Below are 13307 nucleotides of genomic sequence, written 5' to 3'. Positions count from 1 at the left end.
AAATATGGCTGACAAATATCTGATTTATTTAATCTTGATCGTAGATAATAAAGTGCTCGTCCTATTTAATAAATAAAAAAAATAATAAAAAAAAAAATAATAAAATATATATATACGATAATTAATACGATAATAATATAACAAAGTGCATTCTTAGCTTCTTACGAATCATATATATATGGATTTATATCATAAGAATATATATATTTTAATTAATGAATCTTAATCATAAACAATAAAATGCTTCTACGGTGTTTCCTCTAATCTTACGAGTATATAAAATACTTATGAAGGCAGTATGAAATAAAATAACGCAGTTTCTCGATAAGCATAATTTTAATAATTACGTAAAATACATGCGATAATAATTATTATAAAGGAACTATTAAAAATATATACGTTTGCAATCGCGCGCGCGCTCTTCAGAATAACCTGAATCGATGACGCTATCAAGGCAGTTCTGAAACAATGCACAAAAATAATGTAATGTCAAGCAATGAGATAAACCCAAGGCAAAACAAAGTAAAAGAAAGCTTACTTACCTAATTCTTATAGAATCCCGCTTGGCGTAAAACTTCTTCACGGTACTCCGCGTTTTCAAAATCATCGTACCCCGCGTCCTCACACCTCCTCACCGGCGCCGCGAAATCGATCATTCTCTGCACCCTTCTTTCAGCACGTAGTCTACTCATCTTCACTACGTTCTTCCACAAGCATACCCTCCACGGTGGCCCACAATCCCAGTCGTCCTCTAACAAACAAATAAAGGTTACATACATCGAATTATCAATTATATATTAACAAACCGCGTCATAAAAAAAAAAAATTTTTTTTTTTTTTTAAAAGAACTTACTGAGCATCTCATCGGTGATCAGAAATCTCTCTCTGAACAATCTCTCCTCCTCGCTCCATTCCTCAAATAATTTATTCAGGGAGAAAATATCATCCCCTTCCTCCTCCAGGAAAGCCTCCCAGCGCCGTCTCTCTTCGGCTCTCACTCGCCGATCTTCGCGATCCTTCTTCGTGTATTGATACACAGAAAGAATAACGTCGGGCTGAGAAAGAAAACCCTTAATTATTATATTTCCCTATCTCGATCGCCCCGTTCCAAATTATTAAGCAAATATCAAATATCATTAATATCAGAGGTAATAGCATTAATAATAAAACAGACTCATACACATTCATGAATAACTACTTACGTTCTCCTTATCAAACTCCATCACCAGAATTATCGGTAATCGCCTGATCACCACCCTCGTTTTCGAATACGGGACTTCAATTTCCATTATAAATTTTTCTTTTCTCACAACACTCTTACCACTGCAAAACTAAAGTGCGACTGTGCGATTCTTCTTCGTTGACCTGCACGTGGAAAACCATTTTCTTTTTCCTCCCATTCCCCCTCTACTCACATACACTTCTACCTATGATATGTTTACGACTTGACACGCCCTTTCTAACTTACCAAAGACGTTAAAACACAACCTTTCCCAGCGAAAAACTACACATATGGATGCAATATCAGACCCTCGCAGCTTGGCGGCCTGATTCAGAGAACTAGCAAAATACGAAAGCGTCCTCGAAAAAATAATAACAAAAAGAGAGAAGAGAATTTTTATTTATCATTAAGCATCTATGTAAGTTAATATAGTATATATTCCTCGCTACGATAAGCTTCACCCTAAATAATTAACATCTACGCATTGGTTCTAACTGATCTAATTAAAGTAATTTTAATGAAATATATATATCTTAAGTATAGAACGTACATATATACCCAAGTACAATTCTTATATCTTACTCAGTTGCAAAATAAAGTTATAAGACATATAGCATATATATATAAAAAAAAAAAGGAAAAAAAATAATAATTTACATATTCATAATTTTAGAATAAAACGTGCATATAATCTATTATAATTCCATACTTTACTCGGTGACAAAAGGATACCTCATATACTATATATATATAGATATATATATAAAGAAAAAAAAAAACCCCAAAAAGCACACAAAAAAAAAAAAATAATAATAATAAAACAATATATATATATATTACGTATAATTAGAATAAGAATATATATATATTCAATAATAATCACATATATATATATCCTACTTGATTACAAAGCTATAGGAATACAAACATACACATATAACCATAATTTTAAAGCAATATCACATACACGAACAATTAGATTAAGAATATCTATATATATATACTTCACTATGCATTATTACAGACATGTTGTCGTACTTCGCGATTCTCGTTCTCGTTAATCCGATTCACGCTCTTATTGGATTCGATTGTGGCGGACAACACCTGAATATTACTTCGGTATCGTTGCTCGATGTTGGAGAATGCAATCTTGATATACGGAAACCCAATTCGACTGACGTCTACATGCAACTCTTACAACTCTCGGACTACAATCATGCAGAAGTCATCCAGTGCAAGGTGGAAATATCACGGACAATTTACCACTGCGGAATGCACTCGCATGTCTCCATAGTCCATAACGGAAAGGCAGATTATATCCACGAAACCGGATATACAGTGTGCCGAAGGGCATTCCAAGATGGAACATTCTCTCTCGGAGATAGCAATATCATTCACGGACTAAGAGCTAATCAGACTACTTATCATAGTCTCACCTTAGCCGGACGCACTAATAACGACGGAACCTGCAAAGGCACTCAGTACTCCGACCCTTACGGAACCTGGGATAACGTCGTTGTTCAAGCCGTCGTCAAGATCTCCTTGAGGACATCGCACGTTCCCGTACAATTAAACTCCGGAAAAATAATATTAAAATCCGGAACCATTTGTCTCTTGAGCGAAGGATTTTGCATCGATTCCGAAAACGGATACTCGTATTGGAAATCCTTGCCAACATCTGCTTGCAATTTCCATCAATATGACGTTCTTTATGAGGGTTTAGCAACTAAAATTACAGATAATTCAACTAACCCTCTTTCTCCAATTATTTATAGTCTGACTACGCAGGACGTCACGTTCGCACTTACGAAGACAAAAGAACAACCCTTGTGCGGATACACTTTATTTCGCACAGAGCACCCTAAGCTCTTTATCCTAGAGACAAAGCAAGGCGATACCTTCGCCAGCCGAGGTATCATCCCCGTGGACAACCTGGATATATTCACATATATGAATTCTAAATTCGTGTATGTGGAAAAACACATCCGACAACAAATGACTTCATTATATTATAATGTTATGCAACAAAAATGCGAATTAGAAAGACAGGTAATCACCAACGCCCTGTCTTTCGCTACTCTTCAACCAGATGAATTCGCATATCGCCTTATGAAAGGACCCGGCTATATGGCAGTTACAACCGGGGAAACCACGCACATCGTCAAATGCATACCTGTAGATGTTGTAGTAAGGAAAACAAAGGAATGTTACACGGAATTACCTGTAACCACCCGCAACACTTCCTTGTTTCTCACCCCGAAATCCCGGATAATTTCTAAATATGGAAATCAAAGGGAATGCAGTTTTGAATTACCAACTATGTACCGTATCGAGGATACATGGGTTCAATTTACACCTGAACCTCAAATCAGACAGTTACCTCCGCAACAATTAAAACCAATGACGATATTAACCTGGGATTATTTGACGCCAGGAGCCCTCGCTGTCAGCGGAATATACTCCGAAGAAGATATAGAAAAACTGAGGGATCACATTATGTTCCCCGCAGAGAAACCCGCTCTTCTAAATACAATTGCAAGAGGAATTACGGGATACTCCATTAACTCCGACGCTGTCTCCATGTATAATTTATTGGACGAAGCCTCTCTCAATAAAATTGCCGAGAGTGCCGCCTCACGAGTATGGACCGGATTTATTTCATTCGGATCCGCAACTGCTGGAATCCTTGGCATTCTAATAATTATTCGCATCATAAAAGTCTTCGTCGATACAGCTATTCACGGTTATGCCTTACATTCCGCCTATGGATGGAGCATGCATTTGGCTGGAGCCATTTGGAGCTCTCTCACTCATCTACTACTTCATCTCGCACGAGGACCTGTCGATAGGACCGACAATAAAAAACCAGCCAAGGGACCACCTTCACCTTCTGCTCCCGAAGACCTCTCCAGGGAACCTACCGTAATCATTAATGGGTTTTCAAGACCAAATGATACTGCCTCATCCAACATCGAATCAGCAACTACTAATAATGTTTCTGATATTAATTCATATCAGAATTTAAGAGATCGTTTAAAAGATCTCGAACAAATTCCTTCGAATACATCGCAATTTGTTCTTAAATAAGGGGGGAGGTGTAACGTCCCGTCATTTTCGCGAAACCATATTTTTGCGCGCTACTGTTTTTCCTGCGCCAATACTTAAAATTTAAGGATAATTAATGATTTTCCTCTTTACATATAATTGTTTAGACTAAAATCAAGCATTTATATTATTAATTACTAACCATACCAAATCTAGGGTCTCCAGTTATCTAGTTCTAACTAGCCGCTACCAGGAACTAGCGATCCGACCAATCAAACGTCATCCGAGACCCCTGAGCGTATACTTCAACTAACCAGTTATTATTAAATGAAACTAACCCTTAGCAATAAGAATATATTTTAATCATGACTAACCCACCTATATATGAATATTCAATATTAATTAAACAATATAATAATATTATTTATGGAATCAGAAACATAATAACTTGTCGAACTTTACTTAACAATTTAAGACTTATAGTAATGAGTTTTAGAAGTATTTTAATCACTGACAGAATTATTATGAGGAAGGTTCCATAAATCCTTATCTTGCGATGCATTGTAACGACAAGCCTGCGACAAGCATTCGATGAATTACTAAAAGTGTTCAAACACTTAATATTTTAAGATCTCATCCGCAATTATATTTACGAAGCCTTATTTCAATCATTAAATGATTTCGATAACGAACCCAAGATTATTAAGATTTATTGAGTAAATTATTAAATGAAGAAACTTATAAATAAGGCCCAAGTGGATATAATTGAAGAGAATATTTTATTACAGAATTAAGTCAAACGAGAACAAGAAAGTTTCGATATTACGTTATGGAATCATAATTCTATAATTTAGAAATAACCTAATCTTACCCTATTGCATTAAACTCAAGTTTTATTATAAATTATCAATCATTAAGAATTCTAACTAATAATATAAAATAAATTATATAAGAAATGATTCCATAAACGTACAAATGAATATTTGGCGAACTACAAGAAACTTTAACATGTATCTATGCGCAGACCTCTCTAAAATCAGCTCATAATCAGCAACTAATTAAGTGCCGATCGTAGGTGACAAGCCGCTTCCGTCCGTTATCTCCCTCGCGTTATCGGATGCTAGCGTTCAAACCACAAAAGAATAATAAATTAGACACTTCTTGGAATCGTCGCTCCTCATCTCAAGCTCACCGCCTAACTTCGATATCCGGTCCAGATTATCTAAAACTCGTAAATTGATAGTTGACACCTAGAGCGTTCGCTCCTGCGGGTCACCGTATCGTGACCTCTTAGTACAATTTATTGTGACATATTCCAAGAAAACGTCTTTCTTAGAAATCCCCACCAAAAGGGAATTGCACACGACACTCAGATTTTTCTCGATTTGATGGGTATATAAACCCTTAATTCTTAACTTCATGGCGGCATACCATCATTATCATCTCACCGTAACTCTACGGCATCTCATTATCGAGATCCCACCGTAGCTCTACAGTACATCATTTCTGTAGCCTTACGATACTCTGTATAAAGTCACGCGTTTGCCGTCAACCGCGTCGACATACCCAATTTGTTAGTCGCGCATAGAATTATAAAGTAAAAGTTAAATAAAGAACTCTTGTGCTTCAAAACTCGAATACGTTGATTTTGCCAAACATCCCGCGACCGAGGTCCTAGAGAAGGGAAGAAGGCGAACGAGCGTATTACGATCCACTGCCTGAAGTTCACAGTCTATCACAAGGTAAGTACTTATAATTACCCAGACTATTTAACACGCCAATTTTAATTCTAAGTTACTCTAGACTGACAATTCTCTTTCAATCACTACCTTCTCCTAAAACAAATAAACGAAATCCACTGTTAAGCATTGCATGCAGCTAACAGTTTCCCGTTGTTAATCGGTATTTATCAAATTAGAATCCAACTACCTTTCCATAATTTATTCAAGGTATCAATATCAGAAACTAGCAATATTAACGTGTAGAAACAGTACTCTTGATATCACTCGGACGTCGTCCAATCCACACTTTACCTCTAGCCGTTGGACGTACCTTTCGTAAGTCCATACGACTCTCTACCATTTCCTCAGCATCCCGTCGTTGTCGAGCACCCAGCGATAGTGCCTGGTGACAAAGCTCCCCTCAACACCCTGCGTTATTTCCATCGTCGACGATAGGCATCCTTCGTATGCCCGAAGACAACTTCTCATTACCTTCTCTCGCCTAATAATATCGATAACAAGAGACAATATATCGCGTAAGAATTCTTAAATAGAATTCTAGAATTAATTTCGCTCTGGACGTGGTCCAATCCTCATTTTACCTATAGTTGCAACGCATACTTTTACCGTAGGCACAAGCAACTTTCTGCCATTTCCTCAACTTCCTTTCGTTGTCGAGCACCCAGCGATAGTGCCTGGTGACAAAGCTCCCATCAACACCCTACGTTATTTCCATCGTCGACGACAGGCATCCTTCGTATGCCCGAAGACATTCTCCTTAACCATCGACCTTCCTTTTGAATTTGTATTTAAGATCAAATGAATAGACGTATCGAATATTGATATCTCACTTCCTCAAGCTCACCCTTCATGTTATCTCACGATAGTTCTTATCTAACTCATTATAAGCCCTTCATTCCGACCATATAACCCCTTGTAGATGAGCAACCCGAGAGACAGAAAAGCACGTCGGAAAAGGAGGAATCATCGAGCCGGCTTGAAAACTCGCGAAGCCCGCGTTATATCGACTTTACGCTGGCTTAAGCGTAAAGCACTTAAAAATAAGCCGCGTGTCAAATCGTGTGAAATAGTATCATTTTCTCCCGATACATTGCGTCGCTTAAAAACCTCATCTTCTCAAACTAATACTCCACGAAGCTTAACAAACGAGCACGAAATAACGCCTGTAATAAATTTACCGTCAGGCTTAGATTCATACTCTCCAGAATTAATATTATTCTCTGAATGGTGTCAGAACATACGCTATTTAAAAGAAAATTACACTGCAGATAACCATCAAGAAGAATCTCAATCTAACGATTTAATCTCTCAGCTAAAAACTCAACTCCCCGAGAATTCTTTAGAAATAGATGAGTACGACAATTATCTAAATTATTGATGTATGTACACTTAATCATATGTGCATTAAATATATTATTCTCATCATTGCCTCTACTAATTAATTCAAATGCTACCCAGATCTACTGAATTAGACGTCCAAGGATTAACAAACGATGATGCAAATTCAATTATAAATATAATTATCGGGCTACTAACTGACGTTTTAGAAGGAACTATTGATATCGATCAACTCATAGTCTGCTTAGATAATCTTCATATCCCTGGTGCTCAAATAAGCGTCGAATTCACAGACGATTAAATAAATATCAAATTCATTTTATTAATTAGCCCCTGAATTATTATTATCATCCAGATGAATAAACAACTTCAAGGCTTAATTTGCAATACAATTTACCAATTAATACTCAATTTGATCTATGAATATTTGAATGGTAAAATAACTTTCGATCAAGTCATAACTATTTTAAACGACATCGAAGATATCGCTAATAGATTCGATACTCCCAACTAGTAACTAATACCCCACTCCTGTGACCTACAACATTCCCTAGATCCGTAACTTCGGTCCTAGCTCTCGGCGTCCCAGAGGTATAGCCGGTGTAAGCAGGTTGCCTCACAAAAATAGAGAGCGCCCGTTTTCTCACTAGCCTAGGCATAGAGAGAGAAGGAAGATCACCCAGACGTGACAATTTACATACTCCTATGTAACCTATATTCTAACCTTGATGAGTTATCTAGTCATAACTAAGACAATTCTATAAACGGTCTCTAGCTTAACATTTATTAACTAAATAAATCACTAATTTATAACAAAGTATAGAATAAATTATATCTTTATTATAACCTTATAAATACTTAAGTCCAAGGCAAATGCAATTCCGCGTAATTAACTAAAATTAGGAGATACAGTAAACTAGTTATACTACATTTCGTTAAACGTACAGTCTAAAACGTAATATGAAAATTATACGCAGCATTTAATCATTATTAGTGTTCAAATTTATAGAGATAATACATATATATATATTAAATGATAATATATCGTTAAAATTATATAAGATATACATTCTATATTACTACTTTTAACTCTAAGTATTTTAATACTTAATGAAGACATTGAACGAAAACATTTTGGAAAATATACTATACTTTAAGTAACTTTAAAATGTCCTATCTATTTAATCCTAATACGATAAAGTGTCCTATCTATTTAATCTTATATATATAAAATGATAAAATGTCTCTTTATAGCTTCCTTCGATCTTACTACTATAATTATTCTGGCGAAACAATTACATTACGACAAATAACTAGTCTTAAGCAAATATGGCTGACAAATATCTGATTTATTTAATCTTGATCGTAGATAATAAAGTGCTCGTCCTATTTAATAAATAAAAAAAAAATAATAAAAAAAAAAATAATAAAATATATATATACGATAATTAATACGATAATAATATAACAAAGTGCATTCTTAGCTTCTTACGAATCATATATATATGGATTTATATCATAAGAATATATATATTTTAATTAATGAATCTTAATCATAAACAATAAAATGCTTCTACGGTGTTTCCTCTAATCTTACGAGTATATAAAGTACTTATGAAGGCAGTATGAAATAAAATAACGCAGTTTCTCGATAAGCATAATTTTAATAATTACGTAAAATACATACGATAATAATTATTATAAAAGAACTATTAAAAATATATACGAACATTTGCGATCGCGCGCGCGCTCTTCAGAATAACCTGAATCGATGACGCTATCAAGGCAGTTCTGAAACAATGCACAAAAATAATATAATGTCAAGCAATGAGATAAACCCAAAGCAAAACAAAGTAAAAGAAAGCTTACTTACCTAATTCTTATAGAATCCCGCTTGGCGTAAAACTTCTTCACGGTACTCCGCGTCTTCAAAATCATCGTACCCCGCGTCCTCACACCTCCTCACCGGCGCCGCGAAATCGATCATTCTCTGCACCCTTCTTTCAGCACGTAGTCTACTCATCTTCACTACGTTCTTCCACAAGCATACCCTCCACGGTGGTCCACAATCCCAGTCGTCCTCTAACAAACAAATAAAGGTTACATACATCGAATTATCAATTATATATTAACAAACCGCGTCATAAAAAAAAAAAATTTTTTTTTTTTTTTAAAAGAACTTACTGAGCATCTCATCAGTGATCAGAAATCTGTCTCTGAACAATCTCTCCTCCTCGCTCCATTCCTCAAATAATTTATTCAGGGAGAAAATATCATCCCCTTCCTCCTCCAGGAAAGCCTCCCAGCGCCGTCTCTCTTCGGCTCTCACTCGCCGATCTTCGCGATCCTTCTTCGTGTATTGATACACAGAAAGAATAACGTCGGGCTGAGAAAGAAAACCCTTAATTATTATATTTCCCTATCTCGATCGCCCCGTTCCAAATTATTAAGCAAATATCAAATATCATTAATATCAGAGGTAATAGCATTAATAATAAAACAGACTCATACACATTCATGAATAACTACTTACGTTCTCCTTATCAAACTCCATCACCAGAATTATCGGTAATCGCCTGATCACCACCCTCGTTTTCGAATACGGGACTTCAATTTCCATTATAAATTTTTCTTTTCTCACAACACTCTTACCACTGCAAAACTAAAGTGCGACTGTGCGATTCTTCTTCGTTGACCTGCACGTGGAAAACCATTTTCTTTTTCCTCCCATTCCCCCTCTACTCACATACACTTCTACCTATGATATGTTTACGACTTGACACGCCCTTTCTAACTTACCAAAGACGTTAAAACACAACCTTTCCCAGCGAAAAACTACACATATGGATGCAATATCAGACCCTCGCAGCTTGGCGGCCTGATTCAGAGAACTAGCAAAATACGAAAGCGTCCTCGAAAAAATAATAACAAAAAGAGAGAAGAGAATTTTTATTTATCATTAAGCATCTATGTAAGTTAATATAGTATATATTCCTCGCTACGATAAGCTTCACCCTAAATAATTAACATCTACGCATTGGTTCTAACTGATCTAATTAAAGTAATTTTAATGAAATATATATATCTTAAGTATAGAACGTACATATATACCCAAGTACAATTCTTATATCTTACTCAGTTGCAAAATAAAGTTATAAGACATATAGCATATATATATAAAAAAAAAAAGGAAAAAAAATAATAATTTACATATTCATAATTTTAGAATAAAACGTGCATATAATCTATTATAATTCCATACTTTACTCGGTGACAAAAGGATACCTCATATACTATATATATATATAGATATATTTATAAAGAAAAAAAACCCCCAAAAAGCACACAAAAAAAAATAATAATAATAAAACAATATATATATATTTACGTATAATTAGAATAAGAATATATATATATTCAATAATAATCACATATATATATATCCTACTTGATTACAAAGCTATAGGAATACAAACATACACATATAATCATAATTTTAAAGCAATATCACATACACGAACAATTAGATTAAGAATATCTATATATATATACTTCACTATGCATTATTACAGACATGTTGTCGTACTTCGCGATTCTCGTTCTCGTTAATCCGATTCACGCTCTTATTGGATTCGATTGTGGCGGACAACACCTGAATATTACTTCGGTATCGTTGCTCGATGTTGGAGAATGCAATCTTGATATACGGAAACCCAATTCGACTGACGTCTACATGCAACTCTTACAACTCTCGGACTACAATCATGCAGAAGTCATCCAGTGCAAGGTGGAAATATCACGGACAATTTACCACTGCGGAATGCACTCGCATGTCTCCATAGTCCATAACGGAAAGGCAGATTATATCCACGAAACCGGATATACAGTGTGCCGAAGGGCATTCCACGATGGAACATTCTCTCTCGGAGATAGCAATATCATTCACGGACTAAGAGCTAATCAGACTACTTATCATAGTCTCACCTTAGCCGGACGCACTAATAACGACGGAACCTGCAAAGGCACTCAGTACTCCGACCCTTACGGAACCTGGGACAACGTCGTTGTTCAAGCCGTCGTCAAAATCTCCTTGAGGACATCGCACGTTCCCGTACAATTAAACTCCGGAAAAATAATATTAAAATCCGGAACCATTTGTCTCTTGAGCGAAGGATTTTGCATCGATTCCGAAAACGGATACTCGTATTGGAAATCCTTGCCAACATCTGCTTGCAATTTCCATCAATATGACGTTCTTTATGAGGGTTTAGCAACTAAAATTACAGATAATTCAACTAACCCTCTTTCTCCAATTATTTATAGTCTGACTACGCAGGACGTCACGTTCGCACTTACGAAGACAAAAGAACAACCCTTGTGCGGATACACTTTATTTCGCACAGAGCACCCTAAGCTCTTTATCCTAGAGACAAAGCAAGGCGATACCTTCGCCAGCCGAGGTATCATCCCCGTGGACAACCTGGATATATTCACATATATGAATTCTAAATTCGTGTATGTGGAAAAACACATCCGACAACAAATGACTTCATTATATTATAATGTTATGCAACAAAAATGCGAATTAGAAAGACAGGTAATCACCAACGCCCTGTCTTTCGCTACTCTTCAACCAGATGAATTCGCATATCGCCTTATGAAAGGACCCGGCTATATGGCAGTTACAACCGGGGAAACCACGCACATCGTCAAATGCATACCTGTAGATGTTGTAGTAAGGAAAACAAAGGAATGTTACACGGAATTACCTGTAACCACCCGCAACACTTCCTTGTTTCTCACCCCGAAATCCCGGATAATTTCTAAATATGGAAATCAAAGGGAATGCAGTTTTGAATTACCAACTATGTACCGTATCGAGGATACATGGGTTCAATTTACACCTGAACCACAAATCAGACAGTTACCTCCGCAACAATTAAAACCAATGACGACATTAACCTGGGATTATTTGACGCCAGGAGCCCTCGCTGTCAGCGGAATATACTCCGAAGAAGATATAGAAAAACTGAGGGATCACATTATGTTCCCCGCAGAGAAACCCGCTCTTCTAAATACAATTGCAAGAGGAATTACGGGATACTCCATTAACTCCGACGCTGTCTCCATGTATAATTTATTGGACGAAGCCTCTCTCAATAAAATTGCCGAGAGTGCCGCCTCACGAGTATGGACCGGATTTATTTCATTCGGATCCGCAACTGCTGGAATCCTTGGCATTCTAATAATTATTCGCATCATAAAAGTCTTCGTCGATACAGCTATTCACGGTTATGCCTTACATTCCGCCTATGGATGGAGCATGCATTTGGCTGGAGCCATTTGGAGCTCTCTCACTCATCTACTACTTCATCTCGCACGAGGACCTGTCGATAGGACCGACAATAAAAAACCAGCCAAGAGACCACCTTCACCTTCTGCTCCTGAAGACCTCTCCAGGGAACCTACCGTAATCATTAATGGGTTTTCAAGACCAAATGATAATGCCTCATCCAACATCGAATCAGCAACTACTAATAATGTTTCTGATATTAATTCATATCAAAATTTAAGAGATCGTTTAAAAGATCTCGAACAAATTCCTTCGAATACATCGCAATTTGTTCTTAAATAAGGGGGGAGGTGTAACGTCCCGTCATTTTCGCGAAACCATATTTTTGCGCGCTACTGTTTTTCCTGCGCCAATACTTAAAATTTAAGGATAATTAATGATTTTCCTCTTTACATATAATTGTTTAGACTAAAATCAAGCATTTATATTATTAATTACTAACCATACCAAATCTAGGGTCTCCAGTTATCTAGTTCTAACTAGCCGCTACCAGGAACTAGCGATCCGACCAATCAAACGTCATCCGAGACCCCTGAGCGTATACTTCAACTAACCAGTTGTTATTATATGAAACTAACCCTTAGCAATAAGAATATATTTTAATCAT

At 36.3% G+C, this 13307-nt stretch overlaps 3 protein-coding genes across 3 annotated transcripts; 2 read left to right on the top strand and 1 right to left on the bottom strand.

The window, feature by feature from the left end:
• Window positions 1-684: 684 nt before the first annotated feature.
• LOC145947696 (uncharacterized) lies at window positions 685-1788 on the bottom strand. Its single transcript, XM_083057469.1, has 3 exons — window positions 1203-1788; window positions 854-1055; window positions 685-749 (listed from the first exon to the last, which is right to left on the bottom strand). Exons 1-3 carry the CDS (start codon window positions 1287-1289, stop codon window positions 685-687), a joined length of 354 nt encoding a protein of 117 aa, XP_082913595.1. The 5' UTR covers window positions 1290-1788.
• A 457-nt stretch (window positions 1789-2245) lies between these two features.
• LOC145947695 (uncharacterized) lies at window positions 2246-4309 on the top strand. The gene has a single exon (XM_083057468.1). It carries the CDS (start codon window positions 2249-2251, stop codon window positions 4307-4309), a length of 2061 nt encoding a protein of 686 aa, XP_082913594.1. The 5' UTR covers window positions 2246-2248.
• A 6609-nt stretch (window positions 4310-10918) lies between these two features.
• LOC145947693 (uncharacterized) lies at window positions 10919-12982 on the top strand. Its single transcript, XM_083057467.1, has one exon. It carries the CDS (start codon window positions 10922-10924, stop codon window positions 12980-12982), a length of 2061 nt encoding a protein of 686 aa, XP_082913593.1. The 5' UTR covers window positions 10919-10921.
• Window positions 12983-13307: the final 325 nt, after the last annotated feature.

The sequence above is a fragment of the Prenolepis imparis genome, unplaced genomic scaffold (assembly GCF_030444845.1).
Source record: "Prenolepis imparis isolate NDT839.2.m4 unplaced genomic scaffold, iyPreImpa1.0 SCAF_122, whole genome shotgun sequence".
NCBI lineage: Eukaryota > Metazoa > Arthropoda > Insecta > Hymenoptera > Formicidae > Prenolepis > Prenolepis imparis.
Note: the sequence above shows the minus strand (reverse complement) of the source record. Positions and strands in the feature narration are given on the sequence as shown.

What these genes read in the sequence shown, in the direction of transcription:
- LOC145947696 (XM_083057469.1), bottom strand. Translation starts at nt 1,289, where the DNA reads ATGGAAATTGAAGTCCCGTATTCGAAAACGAGGGTGGTGATCAGGCGA. An exon ending in TGGAGTTTGATAAGGAGAAC is followed by an intron (nt 1,056 to 1,202) that starts GTAAGTAGTTAT and finishes TTTCTTTCTCAG; the next exon opens with CCCGACGTTATTCTTTCTGT. An exon ending in GATCACCGATGAGATGCTCA is followed by an intron (nt 750 to 853) that starts GTAAGTTCTTTT and finishes TGTTTGTTAGAG; the next exon opens with GACGACTGGGATTGTGGGCC.
- LOC145947695 (XM_083057468.1), top strand. Translation starts at nt 2,249, where the DNA reads ATGTTGTCGTACTTCGCGATTCTCGTTCTCGTTAATCCGATTCACGCT.
- LOC145947693 (XM_083057467.1), top strand. Translation starts at nt 10,922, where the DNA reads ATGTTGTCGTACTTCGCGATTCTCGTTCTCGTTAATCCGATTCACGCT.